Source organism: Bombina bombina, chromosome 1 (assembly GCF_027579735.1).
Source record: "Bombina bombina isolate aBomBom1 chromosome 1, aBomBom1.pri, whole genome shotgun sequence".
NCBI lineage: Eukaryota > Metazoa > Chordata > Amphibia > Anura > Bombinatoridae > Bombina > Bombina bombina.
This window is the reverse complement of record NC_069499.1, coordinates 955606418-955631074: the sequence shown is the minus strand read 5'-3', so window position 1 is coordinate 955631074 and position 24657 is coordinate 955606418. Positions and strand designations below refer to the sequence as shown.

Below are 24657 nucleotides of genomic sequence, written 5' to 3'. Positions count from 1 at the left end.
TAGCCTGTCACTAAGCACCCACACTAACTACACTGTTCTACCCCCTATACCGGTGCCCCCGGAGCCCCCCGCAACTAAATAAAGTTATTAACCCCTAAACCGCCGCTCCTAGACCCCGCCGCAACTCCTAGACCCCGCCGCCACCTACATTATACCTAGTAACCCCTATCCTGCCCCCCCATACCGCTGCCACCTATAATAAAGTTATTAACCCCTATCCTGCAGATCCCGGACCTCGCCGCAACTAAATAAATAGTTTAACCCCTAAACCGCCGCTCCCGGACCCCGCCACAACCTATATTAAACTTATTAACCCCTAATCTGCCCCCCTACACCGTCGCCACCTATAATAAATTTATTAACCCCTATCCTGCCTCCCCTACACCGTCACCACCTATAATACATTTATTAACCCCTATCCTGCCCCCCCTACACCGCCGCCACTGTAATACATTTATTAACCCCTATCCTGCCCCCCCTACACCGCCACTACTGTAATTAAATTATTAACCCCTAAACCTAAGTCTAACACTAACCCTAACACCCCCCTAACTTAAATATTAATTAAATAAATCTAAATAATATTTCTCTTATTAACTAAATTAATCCTATTTAAAACTAAATACTTACCTTTAAAATAAACCCTAATATAGCTACAATATAAATAATAATTATATTGTAGCTATCTTAGGATTCATTTTTATTTTACAGGCAACTTTCAATTTATTTTAACTAGGTAAAATAGCTATTAAATAGTTATTAACTATTTAATAGCTACCTAGATAAAATAAAGAGAAATTTACCTGTAAAATAAAAACTAACCTAAGTTACAATTACACCTAACACTACACTATCATTAAATAAATGAATCCTATTTAAAACTAAATACTTACCTGTAAAATAAACCCTAAGATAGCTACAATGTAGTTAATAATTACATTGTAGCTATTTTAGGATTTATATTTATTTTACAGGTAACTTTGTATTTATTTTAACTAGGTACAATAGTTATTAAATAGTTATTAACTATTTAATAACTACCTAGCTAAAAGAAATACAAAATTACCAGTAAAATAAATCCTAACCTAAGTTACAATTAAACCTAACACTACACTATCATTAAATAAATTAAATACAAATACCTACAAATAAATACAAATAAATACACTAACTAAAGTACAAAAAATAAAAAAAGAACTGTTACAAAAAATAAAAAAATAATTTACAAACATTATAAAAATATTACAACAATTTTAAGCTAATTACACCTACTCTAAGCCCCCTAATAAAATAACAAAGCCCCCCAAAATAAAAAACTTCCCTACCCTATTCTACATTAAAAAGATACCAGCTCTATTACCTTACCAGCCCTTAAAAGGGCCTTTTGCGGGGCATGCCCCAAAGAAAACAGCTCTTTTGCCTGTAAAATAAAAATACACCCCCCCCCAACATTAAAACCCACCACCCACATACCCCTACTCTAACCCAAACCCCCCTTAAATAAACCTAACACTACCCCCCTGAAGATCTTCCTACCTTGAGTCGTCTTCACTCAGCCGAGCCGAATTCTTCATCCAATCCGGGCGATGTCTTCATCCAAGCGTGGCGCTGAAGAGGTCCATCATCCGGCTGAAGTCTTCATCCAAGCGGGGGCTGAAGAGGTCCATCAACTGGCTGAAGTCTTCATCCAAGCGGGGGCTGAAGAGGTCCATCATCCGGCTGAAGTCTTCATCCAAGCGGGGGCTGAAGAGGTCCATCATCCGGCTGAAGTCTTCTATCAAGTGGCATCTTCAATCTTCTTTCTTCCGGCTCCATCTTCATCCCGCCGACGCGGAATATCCTTCCTCCACGACGAACTCCCGACGAATGACGGTTCCTTTAAGGGACGTCATCCAAGATGGCGTCCCTCGAATTCCGATTGGCTGATAGGATTCTATCAGCCAATCGGAATTAAGGTAGGAATAATCTGATTGGCTGATGGAATCAGCCAATCAGATTCAAGTTCAATCCGATTGGCTGATCCAATCAGCCAATCAGATTGAGCTTGCATTCTATTGGCTGATCGGAACAGCTAATAGAATGCAAGCTCAATCTGATTGGCTGATTGGATCAGCCAATAGGATTGAACTTGAATCTGATTGGCTGATTGGATCAGCCAATAGGATTGAACTTGAATCTGATTGGCTGATTCCATCAGCCAATCAGATTATTCCTACCTTAATTCTGATTGGCTGATAGAATCCTATCAGCCAATCGGAATTCGAGGGACGCCATCTTGGATGACGTCATTTAAAGGAAACTTCATTTGTCTTCAGTCATCGGGCCAGCTGGATGTTCCGCGTCGGAGGGCTGAAGCAAGAAGATTGAAGATGCCGCTTGGAGGAAAACTTCTTTGCCGCTTGGATGAAGACATCACCGGGATGGAAGACTTCTTCTTTGCCGCTTGGATAAAGACATTGCCGGATGGAAGACTTCTTCTTTGCCGCTTGGATGAAGACATCGCCCGGATTGGATGAAGAGTTCGGCCCGGCTGGGTAAAGACGACTCAAGGTAGGGAGATCTTCTGGGGCTTAGTGTTAGTTTTTTTAAGGGGGGTTTGGGTGGGTTTAGAGTAGGGGTATGTGGGTGGTGGGTTTTAATGTTGTGGGCTGGTATTGTGGGTTTTTTTACAGGCAAAAGAGCTGTTTACTTTGGGGCATGCCCCGCAAAAAGCCCTTTTAAGGGCTGGTAAAAGAGCTGGTTAATTTTTAATTTAGAATAGGGTAGGGCATTTTTTTATTTTGGGGGGCTTTATTATTTTATTAGGGGGCTTAGAATAGGTGTAATTTTTTGTAATTTAGTGTTTGTTTGTTTTTGCAATTTAGTTTAGTGTATTTAATTGTATTTTAGTTTAGATATTTGTAGTTTATTTAATTTATTGATAGTATAGGTGTATTTGTAACTTAGGTTAGGATTTATTTTACAGGTAAATTGGTAATTATTTTAACAAGGTAGCTATTGTACCTAGTTAAAATAAATACCAAGTTACCTGTAAAATAAATATAAACCCTAAAATAGCTACAATGTAATTATTAATTATATTGTAGCTATCTTAGGGTTTATTTTATAGGTAAGTATTTAGATTTAAATAGGAATATTTTAATTAATAATATTAATATTAATTAGATTTATTTTAATAAGAATTTAGTTAGGGGTGTTAGAGTTAGATAGGGTTAATATAGTTAATATATATATATAATATAATAACTATATTAACTATATTAACCCTAATATAATTAGGGTTAATATAGTTAATATAGGTGGCGGCGGTGTAGGGGGATTAGATTAGGGGTTAATGTATTTAATATAGGTGGCGGCGGTGTAGGGGGATTAGATTAGGGGTTAATACATTTATTATAGGTGGCGGCGGTGTAGGGGGATTTAGATTATAGGCAAAAGAGCTGTTTACTTTGTGACAATGCCCCGCAAAAAGCCCTTTTAAGGGCTGGTAAAAGAGCTGGTTACTTTAGGGCAATGGCCCGCAAATAGCCCTTTTAAGGGCTGGCAATAGAGCTGTTTACTTTGGGGTAATGCCATGCAAAAAGCCCTTTTCAGGGCTATTTGTAGGGTTAGACTTAGGTTTAGTGGTAGGGATAGTTTAGTATTTTAGGGGTTAATTAATTTAATATAGGTGGCGGCAGTATAGGGGGATTAGATTAGGGGTTAATTAATTTAATATAGGTCGCGGCGGTATAGGGGGATTAGATTAGGGGTTAATAATTTTAATATAGCTGGCGGCGGGGTAGGAGCTCACATTAGGGGGTAGGTAATGTACATGGCGGCGGTGTAGGGGCTCACATTAGGGGGTAGGTAATGTACATGGCGGCGGTGTAGGGGCTCACATTAGGGGGTAGGTAATGTACATGGCGGCCGTGTAGGGGCTCGCATTAGGGGGTAGGTAATGTAGATGGCGGCGGGGTAGGGGCTCACATTAGGGGGTTATACATTTAATGTAGGTGGCGGCGGGGTCCAGGAGTGGCGGTTTAGGGGTTAAATACTTTATTAGGGATTGCGGCGGGGGATCGCGGTTGACAGGTAGATAGACATTGCGCATGCGTTAGGTGTTAGGTTTTATTTAGCAGTTCGCGATTGACAGGTAGATAGACATTGCGCATGCGTTAGGTGTTAGGTTTTATTTAGCAGTTCGCGGTTGACAGGTAGATAGACATTGCGCATGCGTTAGGTGTTAGGTTTTATTTTGCAGCCAGTTTAGGGAGTTACGGGGCTCCAATACACAGGGTATGGGGTTGTGCCTTCATGACACCAAGTCAAAACATGTTCACATGCTTTACAGCAGCTACGCTCTTGCAGGAGTTCAATAATAGCTGCAAGAACTGGAAAACATGTGGACGTGTTTGAAAACCCTGTCACAGTAGCACATTTCCTTTTAAAAACCCAGCCATGAAAGCACAATCCCTTATGTACAACATTTTGCAGCTACAATATTGCAATTGATTGATTGATTGAATTGTCCTTCTAATAGAAACAGTTTTCTTCTTGATTTCAGATGTACAGTGTATTTCGCCATATTGGAAAACAGTTCTTTCAAAATCAATCATTGTAAATATTTGGAGGGGGGGGGGGATACAACAAAAGTGACGATATAATAAGCAATCATGTCTAGTATGTCCATCATGCCTACATACAAATGGGATTCAGATGGTTTAGCAGTGATCAGATAGGATTTGGATTACAACAGGTTAATCTCACACATAGGGGTTAATTCAAAAGAACTTTACTGTAATCTTTTAGGGGCCAAATTCATTTTAAATTTTGATTATGTGAAAAAAGCTGAAAACGAAAAATCATTATGGGGAGCAGATAGCTGATAAATGTGTAATTCTCAAAACTTAAAATGCACTCTGCTGACGTATTGATGCTAACTCTGCCACATGTTTGTCCCTAATTAGCTTTATAAGACAACAACTGCAAAACAATGTACTTAATACTAACTTTATGGCTGTGGCTAGCCTTGTTGTCTGCAGACTAAAGCCCAGATTGGCTCTTCCAAATAAGGCAAATGGTGGGTGGAGTTTCACTATTGAAAAATAATTACAGTAAAAAAAAGTGTTAGTGGCTGATATGTTATTCTATAGTAACACAACAGTAATTACAAGGTGTTTACTGTCCCTTAAAACAATTTATGAATGATTCAATTTTTAGGTTAATGTCCCTTTAAGTACCACAAGAATGGTGGCCTGATAAGACTTTGTAATGAAGGTTTAGACTGGGGAGAGCATACAGTATTTAATGCAAACCTGTTATTAAGTTTATTATAAGAGATGCAATTCCAGGAACTTTAAATTGAGTTTTCATTGAGCAACAATGATGCTCATACATTTTACATAAGGGTTGAATGTAATTAGGAACTGCAGAAACCTAAAGTGCCAGGCCAGGCTGGAGTGAAGAAATCAAACAGAAGTAAAGTTGTTTATTTTTATTTTTTTTACGTTGGCTGAACAGCATAGACTGGATTTAAAGGGACATGAAAGTCAAAATTAAACTTAAAGGGACATTAAACCCATATTTTTTTATTTCATGATTTAGATAAAGCATGCGATTTTAAACAACTTTCTAATTTACTTCTATGATCTAATATGATTCATTCTTTTGATATCCTTTGCTGAAAAGCATATCTAGATAGGCTCAGTAGCTGCTGATTGTTGGCTGCACATAGATGCCTCGTGTGATTGGCTCACCCATGTGCATTGCTATTTCTTCAACAAAGGATATCTAAAAACGGTTAGATTACGAGTTTTGCGGTAAGAGCTGCTCGGTGCAAACTTGCAAGTTATTGTCACCGCTCACCTCCCTATAGCGCTGCTATTACAGGTTTACAAAAACCCGGCGTTAGCAGGCAATAAGTGAGCGTTGAGCAAAATTGAGCTCCAAACCGCACTCCAATACCAGCGCTGCTTTGAGCTGGTTTTACGTGCTTGTGCACGATTTCCCCATAGACATCAATGGCTAAAAAAAAGCCTAACACCTGCAATAAAGGAGCGTAAAGATCCGTAACGCAGCCCCATTGATTCCTATGGGGAAAGAAAAGTTATGTTTACACCTAACACCCTAACATAAACCCCGAGTCTAAACACCCCTAATCTGCCACCCCCGACATCGCCGCCACCTACATTACAGTTATTAACCCCTAATCTGCTGCCCCAATGTCGCTGCCACCTACATTATATTTATTAATTATTTATTAACCCCTAATCTGTCGCCCCTAACATCGCCGCCACCTACCTACACTTATTAACCCCTAATCTGCCACCCCGACATCGCCGCCACCTACCTACATTTATTAACCCCTAATCTGCCACCCCCAATGTCGCCGCCACTATACTAAAGTTATAAACCCCTAAACCTAACCCTAAGTCTAACCCTAACCCTAACACCCACTAACTTTAATATAATTAAAATAAATCTAAATAAAAATTACTATCATGAACTAAATAATTCCTATTTAAAACTAAATACTTACCTATAAAATAAACCCTAAACTAGCTACAATATAACTAATAGTTATATTGTAGCTAGCTTAGGTTTTATTTTTATTTTACAGGTAAGTTTGCATTTATTTTAACTAGGTAGACTAGTTAGTAAAACGTTATTAACTATTTACTAGCTGCCTAGCTAAAATAAATACAAATGTACCTGTAAAATAAAACCTAACCTGTCTTACACTAACACCTAACCTTACACTACAATTAAATAAATTACATTAATTAATACAATTAACTAAATTACAAAAAAACAAACACTAAATTACACAAAATAAAAAAGAAATTATCAAATATTTAAACTAATTACACCTAATCTAATAGCCCTATGAAAATAAAAAAGCCCCCCAAAATAAAAAAAAACCTAGCCTAAACTAAACTGCCAATAGCCCTTAAAAGGGCCTTTTGTGGGGCATTGCCCCAAAGAAATCAGCTCTTTTACCTGTAAAAAATAATACAAACAACCCCCCAACAGTAAAACCCACAACCCACACAACCAAACCCCCCAAATAAAATCCTAACTAAAAAAACCTAAGCTCCCCATTGCCCATTGAAAAGGGCATTTGTATGGGCATTGCCCTTAAAAGGGCATTTAGCTCTTTTTCCGCCCAAACCCTAAGCTAAAAATAAAACCCACCCAATAAACCCTTAAAAAAACCTAACACTAACCCCCACATCCTCAACAAAGCGGCAGAAGTCTTCATCCAAGTGGGCCGAATTCTTCAATCAAGCCGGCAGAAGTCTTCATCCAGACGGCATCTTCTATCTTCATCCATCAGGCGCGGAGCGGCTCCATCTTCAAGACATCCGGCGCGGAGCATCCTCTTCAATCGACGACTCTTCCAGAATGAAGGTTCCTTTTAATTCATCCTGAATTCTATCAGCCATTCGGAATTAAAGGTGAAAAATTCCTATTGACTGATGCAATCAGCCAATAGGATTGAGCTTCAATCCTATTGGCTGATCCAATCAGCCAATAGGATTGAGCTCGCATTCTATGGGCTGTTCCATAATTTTTTAAAATTTGGTAATTTTGTTTTTGATTTTATGTAATCTTAGATTTTTTTATTTTCTGTAATTGTAGCTTAAAGGGACAGTCTACACTAGAATTTTAATTTTGATTAGGCTGTCCCTTTAATTTATACTTAGTTTATTTTTATTTTTAAAGTAGTGTTAGTTTTTTTTTTTTTTGTTTTTTTTTTAAATCAAAGTTTTTTATTGAGGGAAAAAGGAAAACATAAATCAAAGACAGTGCATCCAACATAAATTCACAGCATAGCATAATATCAATATAGATATATGAGGAACAATAAAACAAAGCAACTTCTTACACATAATTAGAATAGCTAATGTCAGAAGCTCTGCTCCTATTTATCTGAGTCTACGGACTATCGGACCCTGAATTTGTTTTTATTTTTTTCTGTTAGTGTCTTGCAGCCCCATCTCTCTGAGGGGTACTATCATATGCTTGAATTTGGAAGAGAAAAAAGATCATGTTGACCTGGCGTATCAATTATATCTCTCCGGTCTCTGGTGTAGAGAGGTAACCAGAGTAGAGGGAAAAAGAGGTAAGCCAAGAAGAGAAAAAGAAGAAATAGGAAGGCAGGGGAAAAAAAAAAAAAAAAGAATGTGTATATATACAGAGAGTTCCTGTTTCCAGAAGTCTCTCCGCGCTTATCATTGGATCTGTATCCAATCGGACCATATCTCCCAATAGTCTTCCATTCGATCGAGTGAACTATATACCGATTTCTCCATTGTTGCCAGAAATTGCACAATTTCGCAGACAGCAGTTAACGAGGGTGGCTCTAGCTGCTTCCATGCTCTAGCAATACACAGTTTTGTGGCAGAGATGATGTATATTAACAGTTGTTTATTGTGTTTAGATAGTCCGGCATCAAACACATGAAAGACGACACATTGGGGAGTTAAAGTTACAGAGAGATTCATGGAGTGGAGTAAGGTCTCCACATCCCGCCAAAGAGACACCAGCTTCGGGCACTGCCACCATATGTGGAGGTCAGAGCCTTCCTCACCACACTGTCGCCAACATAATGGAGACGAGCCCGCAAACATTTTGGACAATTTAGTGGGTACTCTATACCATTTCAACAGAAGTTTGATATAGCCTTCAAAAATAGTCACACAATGTAGTGTCTTTTTTGTTAGAGTTAAAGCCCTGTCAATATCAAGTTCAGAAAGTGTTGAGTTTAAGTCTCTGCACCACGTTTTAATCTGCCAAGGGAGACCTTTAGATTGGTCAAGGAGTAGAGCTCTATAATGAAAAGTAAGTGGCTTGTAACCTCCCAGTCCACTTTGCCATCTATGCTCCCATTTAGAGAGCTGTCTGAGGTTTCGTTTAGGGAAGTCCCATGATTTTAGTAGGCTCAATAACCTATAGCATTCAAATCTCAGCCAACGGGGGGGGGGGGTCATCAATTGAATTAATGATCTGTGAGATTGACATCAGAGTATTGTTGTAGTAGAAACGTTCAGATACCGAATGTTGCTCAGTGTCCCAGAAATCAGTATGAACACCGGGCAGATTCCAAGTTAGGCCTCTCATCTGGTGTATTGGGGAGGGGTGCGGAGCGATCTCAGAATGGTGTCTAAGGCCATGCCATAGACTGATATTTTGTTGAATAATAGGATTTGCGATTAGTTTAGTTATGGACTTATAGCTAGGGACCCATATGACGTCTGGGAGGTTTAGGTTCCGAGGAATAGACATCTCCTTCAAACCATACCAGCCTGTTTTTTCTGCGCCAGGGCCCCAGGCAGCTATATGAGACAGTCTAGTTGCCTCATAGTATAGAAAAAAATTTGGAAAGGCTACTCCCCCTTTAGCGTATTCTCTCTGCATAATCTTATGCCCAATCCTGGGTGTTTTACCTTCCCAGACATATTTAGTAAATATCTGGTGTATCTGTTGGAGTATGCTATGTGGAATGTTTAGCGGGATACAGCGAAAGATATACAAGGCCTTAGGGAGTAGAGACATTTTAACGGTGGCTACACGACCCAGCCAAGAAATTTCTTTAAAATCCCATCTGCGAGTTAAAATTTGTAATTCTGCTAGTAATGGGTCAAAGTTGAGTTTAATCACAGAGCTAATGTCGGCACTAAGCTTTATGCCCGAATGTGTGAGGGAAGAGGAAGACCACTGGAAGTCATGACTACTATGTAAAACAATAAGTTGTTCTTCGGGGATATTAATACAGTATGCTTCGGTTTTGGTTACATTGACTTTATAAAAACTAAACCTGCCAAATTGTTCCAACAGTGAGAAGACCGAGTTAATCGAGGAGGTGGGATCGGTGAGAAGAATGGTAACATCGTCAGCATATAAGACGATTTTCTCCTCCCTGTCATTCACAGGGGCGCCTTTGATTTGTGGGGAATCTCTTATGGCCTGTGCCAGGGGTTCCATTGCTAGGGCAAAGATCAAAGGGGACAGTGGACAGCCCTGTCTAGTGCCATTTGAAATATTAATTTTAGGGGAACAAAATCCCATACCTCTCACCCTAGCGCATGGATTAGAATATAATACCCTAATCATGTCAATTGCTTGTCGGGGGAATCCAAAGACCCTCAGCACCTCCCATAGATACTCCCATCTGACCCTGTCAAAGGCCTTCTCGGCGTCTAGTGACAGGGCCATCAGGGGTATATTAGATTTTTTGGCTTCAGTGAAGATATTTAATAATCTCCGGGTATTATCAGGACCTTGACGACCCGGAATAAAGCCGACTTGGTCAACCTTAATCAAGGAGAGAAGCAGGTGTGCGACTCTATCCGCTATTAATTTAGAATATAATTTAGTATCTACGTTTAATAAGGAAATGGGGCGAAAATTAGAACATAGTGAAGGATCTTTCCCGGGCTTGGGTATTGCAACAATAGTGGCTTCTAAATTCTCTGTAAGAATGTGGCCCTCTAATTTTACCTCATTAAAGACCTGGCATAGTATTTGTTGCAATTTGGGGCTTAATTTTTTGTAGAACTGACCCGTAAACCCGTCTGGGCCCGGTGCTTTATTGTTCTTTATCTGCTTAATTGCCTCTTTAATTTCAGATATAGAGAAAGGTTCAATCAGCTTATTTCCATCTGCTTCAGACAATAAAGGTAGCTTTAAGGTTTGGAGGAAAGTAGATATATCATTAACTGATGCCATAATTGGTTTCTCAGCTTTTTCAATATTATAGAGGGTCTCGTAAAACTCAGCAAAAGATTTGCCAATGTCATCCGGCGCGTACACCTTGTGACCATTCTGGATAAGATAAGGAATCCTTGAGGCTGCTGCATGGTTTTTAAGTTTCTTTGCAAGCAAGGAATCCACTTTGTTGCTCTTATAGTACATAGTAAGTTTAAATTTTGATACAGCCTTTTTGATTCTCTCTACTTCCAGGGTCTTAATTTGGTCTTTTAGAAATAAGATATCAGCGGACAGCTCAGTAGAAGGAGTTTGTTTGTTTAGCTTCTCTTTTATTCTAAGATCGCATACTAATTTTCCTAGGGGAGCACCCCATTTTTTCCTTTGAGCTGACAGTGTGGCTATGCAAAAGCCTCGAATAAACGCCTTTAAGGCAGCCCATCTAATTTGGTGAGAAGTTTGGCCTACCGGATTATTATTATTGAAGAGGAATTCCTCAACTTTATCAGAGATTGTTTGTAGGAAAGTGTTGTCGTCCCAGAGGGACTTTGGAAATTTCCACATGGGCCTATTTGACGTAAAACTTCCTTCACTCAGTGAAAAGGATACCGCGTCGTGGTCTGACCAAGGGCAACTATGTATCTGGGACTCTGAAATCTCATTCATGGTCCAAGAATCGACAAAAAAGTGGTCTAAGCGGGAATAGGATCTATGTGGGGTCGAAAAAAAAGAATAATCTCTCGAGTTGGGATGGCATGATCTCCAGACATCGTATAATAAGAACTGGTGTATGAGGTTGCGAAACTTGGAGGATGTGTTTTTAGAGAACCTATCTAGGTCTTTACCATCCGGGAGCCGTCTATCGATCAAGGGGTCCCATACCATGTTAAAATCTCCCCCCAATACTAGCTTCCCCTGCCTCAGTCTCTCGGCTAGATGCAGGACCCTCCAAAGGAATATTGATTGACCCTGATTAGGGGCGTATATGTTGACAAGGGTATAAATGAGATTATTGATTTTACAAATCAGTATCAAAAATCGACCTTCAGGGTCGCTTTCGACATGTATCTGGTGAAAGGCCACCGTTTTGCTAATTAAGATAGATACACCTCTGCTTTTATCTTGATGAAGAGAATGGAAAATCACTGGGTATTGCAAAAACGTAATTCTTGGAAGTTTGTCTGCCGCCCAGTGTGTCTCCTGTAGGAAGACCACATCGCTGCAGAGTTTCTTAAAGAAGTTATGAGACAAGCTTCTTTTAGTGGGTATGTTTAGACCTTTTACATTTAAGGTCGCAAAGCGAAGTTGAGATATCGTTTTCATGATAAAAAAAAAAAAAATATGGGAGGGAGGGGGGGGAGTGAGGGATAGAGTGGAGGATGAGAGGTTTCACAAAGTAGGATAAGGGTTAGAATAGGAAAAAGCCAAAGAGAGAGGCCAGGGAGACAAGATAGACCTCAGCTAAGACTGAGGATAAAAAATAGTTACAAGTGCACAGGCCAACACATCAAATCTAAAACCTTGGAAAGGGAATGAGTCTAAGGAATCTGCGTTCACTTGTTTACTTTTGGTAAACTGTGGTTTTACCCGGGGGGGGGGGAGGTAGGCACTTGGCCTGCTGAAAGTACTCAGCAAATAGAACGACAGTCCGGGCCAGGGACAATTTAACTTATCCTGATATAGGGAAGATAATATCTAAAAGTGTAAAGTTGTCGACCTCATTATTTGTAACACTGTGGGTCAATGAGTGAGTTATTTGATATATGAAAATTTAACCCTTCAGATTTCTGGGAGTAGGTACTATTCTAGCATAATTAGTCCCCCTAGGTGTGTTTTACACTGAGGTAAGACGTTGTCTAGACTTAGATAAATACACAGCAATATATTATCTATATCAAACCTAAAAGAGGAACATCTTTCTGTCTCAGTTATATAATCACATAAGTATAGTCAAAAGATGTGCATCGTTAACAAAACATTTTTATGAGATGGAAAACAACATTATAGGGTAACAGGGTATGAGGCTCCATATAATGGTATAATGAAGCATGTAAGTTTGAGCCTCGAACCGTAATCATCAAGGCTATAGAAATAGTCCAGGTCTCAAGTATATATTCAGAGTCTATTTGAAAAAAATAACGTCCAACCAAGTTCATCAACAAAATAAACTGAATGTACATTCATTGTATTCCTGAACAAAAAAACAAAAAAAAAAGAAAAAAAAACCTGTAGGGAACAAGGTTAGTAAAACATATAGAAAGCAATGTATATACCACAATGAAGGCCTAGAATACAGTATTCTAAGAGTTGAGCACAAGGATGTCAGTATGTCATTATATGTATCAGTATTTCTCTAACCTATTTGACATAGGAGAATATCACTATCTCTCGTGTAAAAGGTATTAATGTAATATAACATCATGACTGCTGAAACTAAATTTACGTCTATACATGGCATGTATAACCAACTTGCAGCATGGGATTAATCACCGCGAGTGCAATATAGTGGGATAGTGGGGAAATTATCATGTATAGAATCAGACAGCCTTCAGGTATCTAGAAATAGCTGAGATCTAACTGCGTAGGCCTCCTGTGAATTCCACGCCTAATCTACTTGTCTAACCATATTCTATGGCGCAGTATAGCGTTATCTAAGCTAGGATAAACATTCACTAAAGTATAACTATAGTAATCTTAAACTAGGCTTCGCTGCACTCAGATAATATAAACACTTGAAAATAGACAGCTCTGGTAGAACATTCTTATAAATCTAAACGCTGTGACATAAAATGGCTGCCTATGAGACTCATATATGTAAACAAATTAGTGCAATCCTCTAGAATTAAGGAGTAGACTTAACTTCAATAATATACCTAACGTATGTTTGAGGAAACAGGGTCCTATAATATTTACTCACGAAGAGGACTATAGGCGTATTTATTACAGTCCTGGTTGACAAACCTGTATAAAGCAAGCTGAGCAGGTCATAGGAGCAACAGCACATAGAGTAGTATAGGGGCCTAGAATGGAATAGACTTAACTCAAAGGTTAGAGCCATCAACTTGCAGGTGTATCTAAAAACATTTCAGGATCATTTTAAACTCGGGGACAATATAACTTCTCACATAGGGGGTGCAAACCTTAGGGGCACCTACATCACATAAACTAGTGGTATGTCCATATGGGGTTAATCAAGCAAACCTGCAGGAAAAAAAAAAATAACATATGAAGGAGAATAACAGAAATCACGAAACAGGTTTAAAATACTCATCAGTCATTGGCATCTGTTTCATCTTCTCCGTGGGTAGGTCTGGCAGGACCCATAGCAAAGCTGTATCTTTTGGCAGAGGTAGATCGTTGCGGGAGAGAACCCCATTCTACTGCAGAAGGCCGTAGGATGGAAGACGATAAAGATGATCGCTCAGGATCTTTCTGTGTTGGAGGATCATCTCTTGGATCTTGGATATTTTGGGTGTTCCAGCCTTTTAGTAGAAGATGACCTTTATCCGGGGTATCAGCAGTATAGAGACGACCATCTTTATGGATTAGGAGTTTAGTGGGATATCCCCACCTGTACTTGATTCCTTGTTGCCTCAGTAATTTCGTGACCTCTCGAAATAATCCTCTCTTCTGGATCGTGAATTGTGACAAATCAGGAAAAATCTGAATATTCCTGAATTTTTCGGGCAGTATTGGACGCTGAAACATAGCTTTAATAATTTGTTCCTTGTAAGTGAAGAAATGAAATCTAGCTATCACATCACAAGGTTTCTCGCTAGGTACATTTCTTCCTTTAGGGAGCCTGTGAACTCTGTCTACTAATGCCTCATTTGAAAAGCCAGACGGCCGGAGTATGTCACACAGTTCTGTAAGAAAAGCACACAGCTCAGAAGATGGAACCTCCTCAGGAATACCCCTAAATCGCAAGTTATTCCTTCGAGATCGATCCTCCATGTCGGCCATTTTTGTTTCAATGGAGTCTAGTATGTCACCTAGAATTTGGGAGTGATTCGCCAGATTACTCTGCTCTACTGTGAGATCCTCCTGTTTTCTCTCAAGAATGTCAATGCGCTCACTGATAGCACCAATATCTTTGCGTAAATCAGCTGCAGAGGTTTTAATGGCTTTAGTGAGGGTGTCTTGAAGAGAGTTTAATCTTTCAGTGAGTGTAGATACTATGTCTGAAGCTGCGGATTCCGCCATAGTGTTTGGCAGGTGAGAGTCACACTCCTCACTAGTATTTAGTCCTATATGATGCTGAGGGATAACAGGACTGTCTGAAACCTTGCCCGCTCCTGTTTTCAATTTAAAGTGGTCAGCCACTGACTTTCTGTATTCACTAGGGTTAGCGGCTTTCCGCCTTGCCCCCTGTGCCATGTTATAGATAGCTTTTGTGCAATATGAATAGAGGCAGGGAGTTGAGAATCTAAAAGCACTTTTAGAAAAATGTGAAAAGTTTCTGGGCCCTGTAACATAAATGGATGCAACAGGTGAGGAGATTATGAGCACTATAAGCTGGAGGTCAAGATCAATCTCTAATTATGAATCACTGTAGAAGGTCCCTGGCCCACTGGACTACTGTAGCATTCACATTGTGTGTGTCTGTTTATTCACTCATTAACTTCATTATGTGTAAGGGATAAGGAGCTCCCTGGGGCAGTTCAGGCATGTGATAGAGGGCTCAATGGGTTAGGTTATTTTTTTGTTTTATTATTTTATTTGGTATTCTTGTAAATATTAAAGGTTTTTAGAGATCTTGTAGGTAAGTAAATCTCATTCAGCTGCCACCTAATTATGCCACGGATCTGCCTATGGATAGAGTGGTCAAGTTACTTCACAAATATATTCAGGGCAGAGTTCTCAGGGCGAACCTGAGCCAAACTATCAGAGAAGCCTCAAGGGGAATGAGAAGATTTAGGGCAGTATATTTCCCAATGCTTTGTGAGTCCCGTGACCCTCCTGCAAGGCCCTCCGTGTGACCTGGGCTTACCCTCTGGAGCAGCGTTACAGTCACTCTGTAATGTCCATCGTAGAGGCCAGCAGCTGTGCTGTGAGCTTGTAAGCAAGCTGTGTTTCGCTCTCTCGCCAGGGATATACAGCGGCGATCTGTTGCGGGTGCTCCGGCGTAGCCCAGACTAAGGCCGCGCCACTCTGAGGAGAAAGGTAGGAGGCCGCCCAGCAAAATGGCGGATTACCACGCCAAAACTCCAAGACGTTTAGGGCAGCGGTAAGTAGCGGTGAGTAGTCTAGATTTAGGTAGTAATAGTTGCGGAGACTCCCGCCGTCAGTGTAAGGGACGGGCAGTAGATTCCCGCTGCTCCCACAGTAGGTCTGGGCCGGAATCGGACAGGGTGTAGTTTCAGATTTTCGGCAGCAGGCAGAATGGTCAAGCCGACTTCTGAATGATAAAGTAATCACAGGCTAATGCTCCGGAGTGGGTCCCCAACCCTCCGGAGCAGAGACAACAAGTCACTGATATCCAAAAGAATGAGCGGGCCGGTCTCCAGGTAGGGCGCTCAATATCGGCTATCAAAGTTCAAATTTCTCCATCAAAACTGTGAGGTAGTTGTCCCTGAGCAATATCAGATGTAATTTTGCTAAAGGATTTGATGCGCAAGGGCTAAAACAGTACTTTTTATTATCTAAATGCCCGGAGCTCTCACCCCTCACGTCCGTTCACACAGGCAGTTAACTCCGCCCCCCCTTTTTTTTATTTTAATAGTAACTTTAGCATTTTGTAATTTAGGTAATTTGGGTTCATTTAGGGGGTGTTAGGTTAGGGGCTGTTAGGTTAGGAGGGGTTAGATTAGGGGTTAGGTTTATTGCGTTGTGGGCTTTGATGGTTTAGGGGTTAATAGTTTTAATAGGAAGTTTGCGGTGTTGGGGTTGGTGGATTTAGGGGTTAATAATTTAGTTATTACTTGCGGTGTGGGTTTGATGGCGGATATAGGGGTTAATAGTTTAATTAGGCATATTGTGTTGTGGGGGGTTGTCGGTTAAGTGGTTAATACATTTATTATTAGTCGTGAGAGGGGGGGATTGCGGATTTTGAGGTTTTACGTGTCAGGCTTATTTTTGGGAGGCGTGTTAGACTTTTATGGGAGATTCAATTTTTTTTTTTTACTTTTCTTAGGCGCTGGCAGTTTCTAAAGTGCCGTAAGTCAGTGACGACTCCAGAAATTTGTATTTACACTTATTTCTGGACATCGCTAGTTTATCCGACTTACGGCACTTTATAAACTGCCGGCGCCGTATATGTAATACCGCGATGTTCAAGGTGAAATTACGGTCGGCGCGGGTTGCAGCGCTTGCGCTGAAGCCTGCGCCGTATATGTAATCTCTCCCGAGATTTCACTTTTACATTCCAATGTTATTGATATTGGGGAAAATAGTCTTTGTATTTTTAAATTGATATTCCTATTTATATCTGTATATATCTATACCTGTATATATTCATAAAGACATAAAGGTATGGATATATATTTTACAATAAAATCATCAGAAATATATATTTAAAAATGAAATAACATTTTTTTCTATATGAAGAACATTGGAATGTTAAGTATGCTTAACCCCTTAATGACAGAGGACGTACCAGGTATGTCAGAGAAAAATCTTCCCTTAATGACAGTTGACGTACCTGGTACGTCCTCTGTTGTCTGAAGTGCTGGAAGCGATCATGATCGCTTCCAGCTGCTTACAATGGATTGTAGTGATGCCTCAATATTGAGGCATCACTACAATCCCCCATTTTACATACCGATGCCGAAAGGGCCACTCTGTGGCCCCATCTGCATCGTCTATGTATGTGAATAAATGAGTTGGTGGGTGGGAGCTGCTTTTACCTACTATCACTTCATTATTTGTTGTAGTAACCGATCATGCTTTATCGGCATCTCCTGCCGGTGCGGCGGTTGCGGCCGGGGGGAGCGGGGGGCGGGTGCCAAATATACAGCCCAGTTAAAAAAAAAAGAAGATCGATCTAGATGCAGTGGCATCTCTGTTCTTTAATAAGGGATCTGGGAGGGGGAGGGTTGAAGATTATTTAGGGGGGCCAGCTACACTACAGAAAACAAATATTTTATATTAAAAAAGTAAAATAAAAACTATTTTGGTGGGCAAATTGGGTACTGGCAGACAGCTGCCAGTACCCAAGATGGCGGCAAATAGACAGAGGGGGAGGGTTAGAAAGATGTATGGGGGGATCAGGGAGGTTGTGGGGTAAGGGGGGATCTATCACTGCAGACTTTATGCCAAAAAATAAAAAAAATTAAAAAAAATATTTTTATTTCAGTACTGGCAGACTTTCTGCCAGTACTTAAGATGGCGGTGACAATTGTGAGGTGGGGAGGGAAGAGAGCTGTTTGAGGGGGATCAGGGGGGGATCAGGGGGTGGGATGTGTCAGGTGGGAAGCTGATCTCTACACTAAAGCTAAAAATTAACCCCACAAGCTACCTAATTAACCCCTTAACTGCTGGGCATATTACAAGTGTGGTGCGCAGCAGTATTTAACGGCCTTATTATTACCAAAAAGCAACACCAAAGCCATATATGTCTGCTATTTCTGAACAAAGGGGATCCCAGAGAAGTATTTACAACCATTTATGCCATAATTGCACAAGTTGTTTGTAAATAAATTCAGCGAGAAACCTAAAGTTAGTGAAAAAAATTGTGAAAAAGTCAACAATTTTTTTTATTTGATCGCATTTGGCGGTGAAATGGTGGCATGAAATATACCAAAATGGGTCTAGATCAATGCTTTGGGATGTCTTCTAAAAAAAAATATATACATGTCAAGGGATATTCAGGGATTCCTGAAAGATATCAGTGTTCCAATGTAACTAGCGCTAATTTTGAAAAAAAGTGGTTTGGAAATAGCAAAGTGCTACTTGTATTTATGGCCCTATAACTTGCAAAAAAAGCAAAGAACATGTAAACATTGGGTATTTCTAAACTTGGGACAAAATTTAGAAACTATTTAGAATGGGTGTATTTTGTTGGTTGTAGATGTGTAACAGATTTTGGGGGTAAAAGTTAGAAAAAGTGTGTTTTTTTCAATTTTTTCCTCATATTTTATATTTTTTTTTTATAGTAAATTATAAGATATGATGAAAATAATGGTATCTTTAGAAAGTCCATTTAATGGCGAGAAAAACGGTATATAATATGTGTGGGTACAGTAAACGAGTAAGAGGAAAATTACAGCTAAACACAAACACTGCAGAAATGTAAAAATAGCCATTGTCATTAAGGGTAAGAAAATTGAAAAATGGTCCGGTCATTAAGGGGTTAAAGGGATAGTAAATCCAATTTTTTTTTCTTTCTTTATTTGGATAGAGCATGCAATTTTAAGCAACTTTCTAATTTACTCCTATTATCAATTTTTCTTCGTTCTCTTGCTATCTTTATTTGAAATGGCAGGAATGAAAGCTTTGGAGCCGGCTTATTTTTTGTTCAGTACCCTGGATAGGGCTTGCTGATTGGTGCCTGCATTTAGCCATCCAATCAACAAGTGTAACCAAGGTTCTCAACCTAAAATGGACCGGCTCCAAAGCTTTTATTCCTCCTTTTTTAAATAAAGATAGCAAGAGAACAAAGAACATTTGATAATAGAAGTAAATTAGAAAGCTGCTTAAAGGGACAGTCAAGTCCAAAAAAACTTTCATGTTTCAAATAGGGCATGTAATTTTAAGCAATTTTCCAATTTTATCACCAATTTTGCTTTGTTCTTTTGTTATTCTTAGTTGAAAGCTAGAACTAGGAAGGCTCATATGATAATTTCTAAGCCATTGAAGGCTGCCTCTAATCACATGCTTTTGTATTTGCTTTTCACAGCAGGGGAGAGCTAGTCCAGGTAATCCCTATAGATAACATTGTGAGCATGCCCGTGGATTGTGGCAGACACTGCACTAATTGGCTAAAATGAAAGTCAAAAGATAATAAATAAAATGTCATGTGATCAGGGGGCTGTCAGAAGATGCTTAGATACAAGTTAATCACAGAGGTAAAAAGTGGATTATTATAACTGTGTTGGTTATGCAAAACTGGGGAATGGGTAATAAAGGGATTATCTATCTTTTAAAACAACAAAAATTCTGGTGTTGACTGTCCCTTTAAAATTGCATCCTTACACGTCGCTCTTCATCTGCTGCACCTCTCTGCCAATCCCTTCACTGGCTTCCTCTTGCCTCCAGGATTAAACACAAAATTCTTACTCTGACATACAAAGCCCTCAACTGCTCCCCCCTATAGCTCAGACCTTGTCTCCAGATACTCTCCCTCCCGACCCCTCCGCTCTGCTCACAATCTCCTACTCTCCTCCTCTCTTGTTACCTCCTCACACTCCCACTTACAGGACTTCTCCAGACTGGCTCCCATCTTGTGGAACTCCCTGCCTCGCTCCACAAGACTCTCCTCTAGTTTTGAAAACTTCAAGCACTCCCTAAAGACTGTACTATTCAGGGATGCATACGACCTACACTAACCTTTCCTAACTCTATTGCTATCCCCTTGAACTCCTTAGCATGTAAGCCTATGAGCCCAGCTGTTTGTAGATCACCCTCCTAAGAGCCGACTACAACAGTGCAACTCTCGGCAGGGCCCTCTACCCATTTGATCCCTATAAATGTTACCTTGAATACCGCCTATGTTTATAGCGCTGCGCAATCTGTTGGCGCTCTACAAATACCTGATAATAATAATAACCACTGGTTTCGTGCTGTAGGTGTCGGAAAGAATGATATTAACGGGCGTTATGTAAATATTAAATATAAAATATGAATGATAATTATTATAGTTACTGTAAAATATACATATATGTTTGCATAACCCGACAGGAGTACACTAATTCTTCTTGTGCGCTAAGCTGACATGAGTTATATTAAGGTGCTTTATGCTCATTATAAAATATTGAAAAATATTAATAATTACTGTAAACAAATATTTATAGATGTTCTTAAAAAATCTAAAAATCAATAGAATATATATGTAAATTTTATAGTAACTATAATAATTATTAATAATTATTATTAATATATTTTCAATATTTTATATTTAATATTGATAACACACGCCTTAAGATAACTAATTCTTCATGTGTGCTAACCCGACACCGTGTTAGACCTACAGCACGAAACCCGAAGCGTTACTCATATTTTACATTTTAATGTTCTTATTTTATAATACATATTTCTATGTATATCTGATGATTTTATTTGTAAAATATATATCAATACCTATATATATATATATATATATATATATATATATATATATATATATATTAATATATATATACAGGTATAAGTATACACAGAAATATCTATTTAAAATAAAAATAACATTTTCCTATATGTGAAGAACATTAGAATGTGAAATATTAATAACTCCTGTCGGGTAAAGCGCTTGAGTGATTCGTGTTTTTTTTCCTTCTGCACTCTCCTTTGAAGTCTAGGGGAGAATAATATCCAAAGTCCTTTAGTTTACGCGCTTCAGGTTTCGCTGGTGCACAACTTCTGATGGTGTTATGGCTCATGTGAAAGTACTAAAGAGTGCACCACTTGTAAGCTAGCCCAGCTTATATAATTTTTGCACATCTATGTCCCTTTTATACATTAATGTTGAAACTTATATCTCTACAGAGCACAAAAATCCCTCTGAAGAAGTTCCTGAGGAAGAAAAGAAGTCTGGTGGGATGGCAGTACTGGGCCAGTTCATTATGAAGCAAAGCTATGTCAGTGCACTAATTGTCATGATGGTAAGAGTATGACAAGCAATAACAGAGCAGAAAAATAATTAGTATTTTCAAAGGCAATAAGCAATTAGTAAATGCTAATTTTTTGCTAAAAAATGCTAACCATCATCTGAGCCTTCAGTGAATCATAACCTTTTTTCTGGTTGGTTATATATACATAGGTGTGTATTTATGTGTTTATATGTGTATATATGTTGGAAAAATAGTTTTGATAGACTTGCTCAACAAAGGGTTGCCACAAACCTTCAATTTGTAAAAAAAACAAAACAATGTCTGAAGCGCAATAAAGCAAAGTGCAATAAAACGAGGTATGCCTGTATATATATATGGTGCTGTTTTTTGAGAAAGGGGTAACACCCGAAACGTCAAAATAAATGCTTTAGCTTTCTGCAAAGACCCTGTGAGTGACTTCCTTTATGCCGGGTAATATATATATATATTTATATATATATATATATACAGTATACATATACACAGGGCTTTTTTAACCACGACCTACCTGACCATTTATGTAATTGCCAGGTAAATACTCACAGGAGGGTGCTGCAATATATATCAAGCATTGCAAATAACTTTATCCATTTGCTTTTCTTGAAGTTACTGAGCACAATATATTAATTAGTAAGTACCGGCACTTTTTTTTACAAAGGAAGCACTGTGTGTAAATGTATGTAGGTGTGTATGGTATACTAGGGATGGACAAATTTTAACATATTTGCTCATTAGTTTTAAATTTTGAATGTTTGCACAACATTCTAACCTTCATTTAATGTAATAGTATTTCCATCTAAGATGAGGAGAGTCCATGTCTTTATTCATTACTTGTGGGAATACAGAACCTGGCCACCAGGAGGAGGCAAAGACACCCCAGCCAAAGGCTTAAATACCTCCCCCACTCCCCCCAGTCATTCTTTGCCTTTTGTCACAGGAGGATGGCAGAGAAGTGTCGGAAGATTTCGGAGTAGTCTGTTATGGAGGGTAGTACTCTTCGGAATGGGACTGGAGTTTTAAGTAGTCTTGTCAGCCTCTCAGTGAGAGCATTGACGAATTTTAGGGTCTGGAGATGCAGGGAGAGTCTTTCTGCGAAACCATGCAGACTCGTATTAACAGCTCCTTAAGCAATCAGTGTTGACGAGTTTCACTGCTTGCTTTCTTCACTCAAGTCCATGTCAGGAGCGATGTTACACACTGTAAAACTTGAGAGGCCGTGTTCCTGTTCCACGGCGTTGATTCTGGTAAGATCGTTTCATTTTTTTATATCTGTAATGATAACGCAAGAAGACAGGGTAACAGTGTGACTCCTTTATCTGTATAGAATCGAGGGTTAATATCTCCGGTTTATTTATTGAACAGGGTGGGATGTATACATGATTGTTTTTATTGTGTTTTTGCTGCGACATGTGTGAGATGGGGCTCTGGCAATGTGGAAGAGTCAGGTTTTTCCTTCCTTTATTACTGCGCAGCCTTCTGGCGTGCTTTTTTCCTGGCTGCGGGGGCGGTCCTGCACGGTTCTCCATGTGACCGGGTGTTGCCTCTTTCCCTTCCTTTTCCTGACCGTCGGTTGCATGAGACGAAAGAGGGTGAGTTTCTCTGTGGGCCTGGGTCATAGGAGGTGGTGAGTGCCCCGACCATTAGAAGTATAAAGGTGCCATTTACTGTTTTTCTGTAGTCCTTACTAAAGCACAAGCTATGGATGTCTCTGATATGTTAGAGAGTACTCCCTCCCTAAATCTAATGAGTGTGTTTATTATGAGGAGGTTTCGGTATACCCGCCTGCTCAACTATGTTCCACATGCCTCAATAAAATAGTGATATCTAAAAGAAATAAGATGCTTAATACCACTGTGCCGTCCACCTCTGAGGGGTCTCCGTCCCATGAGGTGCGTTTCCTACATTCATCTCCGATTACACATGCAGCTCCCCAGTGCACTTCTAATCCTCCTACGGGAGGGACCATGTTGCCGCCCGACTTTGCTGAACAGTTACAAACGGTGGTATCAGCTAGAATTGTGGGGATCTGTCCCTAAGGTGGATGGAGCTATCTCCACGCTCACTAAATGCACCACTATCCCACTCAAGGATAGTTTGTCGTTTAAGGAACCAATGGATAAGAAATTGGAGACCATGTTAAGAAAAATGTTTCAGCACATGGGGTTCATTTTTCAACCTGCAGCCGAAGTTGTTGCAGTTTTCGGGAGCCGTTACCTTTTGGTGCGACTCTCTGTCAGAAATGATCAAAGGTGGAGACTCCCCTCAATGAGATACATGAAAGAATTAAGGCCCTGAGGGTAGCTAATTCGTTTATTTGTGATGCTAATATGCAGATTATTTGCTTGAATGCCAAGACATCAGGCCTTTCCGTTCTGGCCCGGAGGGCCCTGTGGTTGAAGTTGTGGATGTCCAAATCTAGATTGCTTTCCCTTCCATTTAAAGGAAAGATTATTTTCGGTCCAGGCTTGGACTCGATTATATCCACGGTCACGGGGGGCAAGGGTGTCTTTCTACCACAGGATAAGAAGAACAAGCCTAAGGGTCCAAATTTTCATCCCATTTGTTCGGACAAGTCCCAATGACAGCAACCTGCTGCGAAGACCGAGCAGTCCAAGGGATCTTGGAAACCCTCTCAGTCTTGGAATAAAGCCAAGCAGAGCAAGAAGCCCGCTAAGACAAAATCGACATGAAGGGGCGGCCCCGATCTGTCTCTGGAACTCGTAGGGGGCAGACTCTCTCTTTTTGCAGAGATTTGGTTGAGAGATGTACAGGATCCTTGGGTTCTGGAAGTTGTTACCCAGGGTTACAGGATAGGTTTCAAAACTCATCCTCCCAGGGGCAGATTCCTCTTGTCAAATCTCTCATCAAATGTAGAGAAACGGATTGCCTTTCTAGAGTGCGTGAGGGATCTCTCCTCTCTAGGAGTAATTGTACCAGTACCTCTAGCAGAAAGGGGTCTAGGGTACTATTCAAACCTTTTCATGGTACCAAAGATGGAGGGCTTGTTTCTCCTGATTCTAGACCTAAAGTCCTTAAACAAGTTTCTGTCGGTTCCATAGTTCAAAAGGGAGACGAAAAGGGCTATACTGCCCCAAGTTCAAGAGGGTCAGTTTATGACTATGATAGACTTAAAGGACGCTTACCTTCATGTGCCAATACACAAGGATCACTTCAGGTTCTTAAGGTTCGCTTTTCTGGATCAGCACTTCCAGTTTGTAGC

The 24657-nt window shown here is 39.8% G+C and overlaps 1 protein-coding gene across 1 annotated transcript in view; it reads left to right on the top strand.

The window, feature by feature from the left end:
- The window catches only part of LOC128661976 (piezo-type mechanosensitive ion channel component 2-like), a 407133-nt gene that overhangs the window by 68603 nt on the left and 313873 nt on the right, over nucleotides 1–24657 (top strand). Inside the window, exon 10 of the mRNA XM_053716001.1 lies at nucleotides 21334–21449. Coding sequence (XP_053571976.1) covers nucleotides 21334–21449 — 116 coding nt within the window. The remainder of the gene's footprint in view (nucleotides 1–21333; nucleotides 21450–24657) is intronic.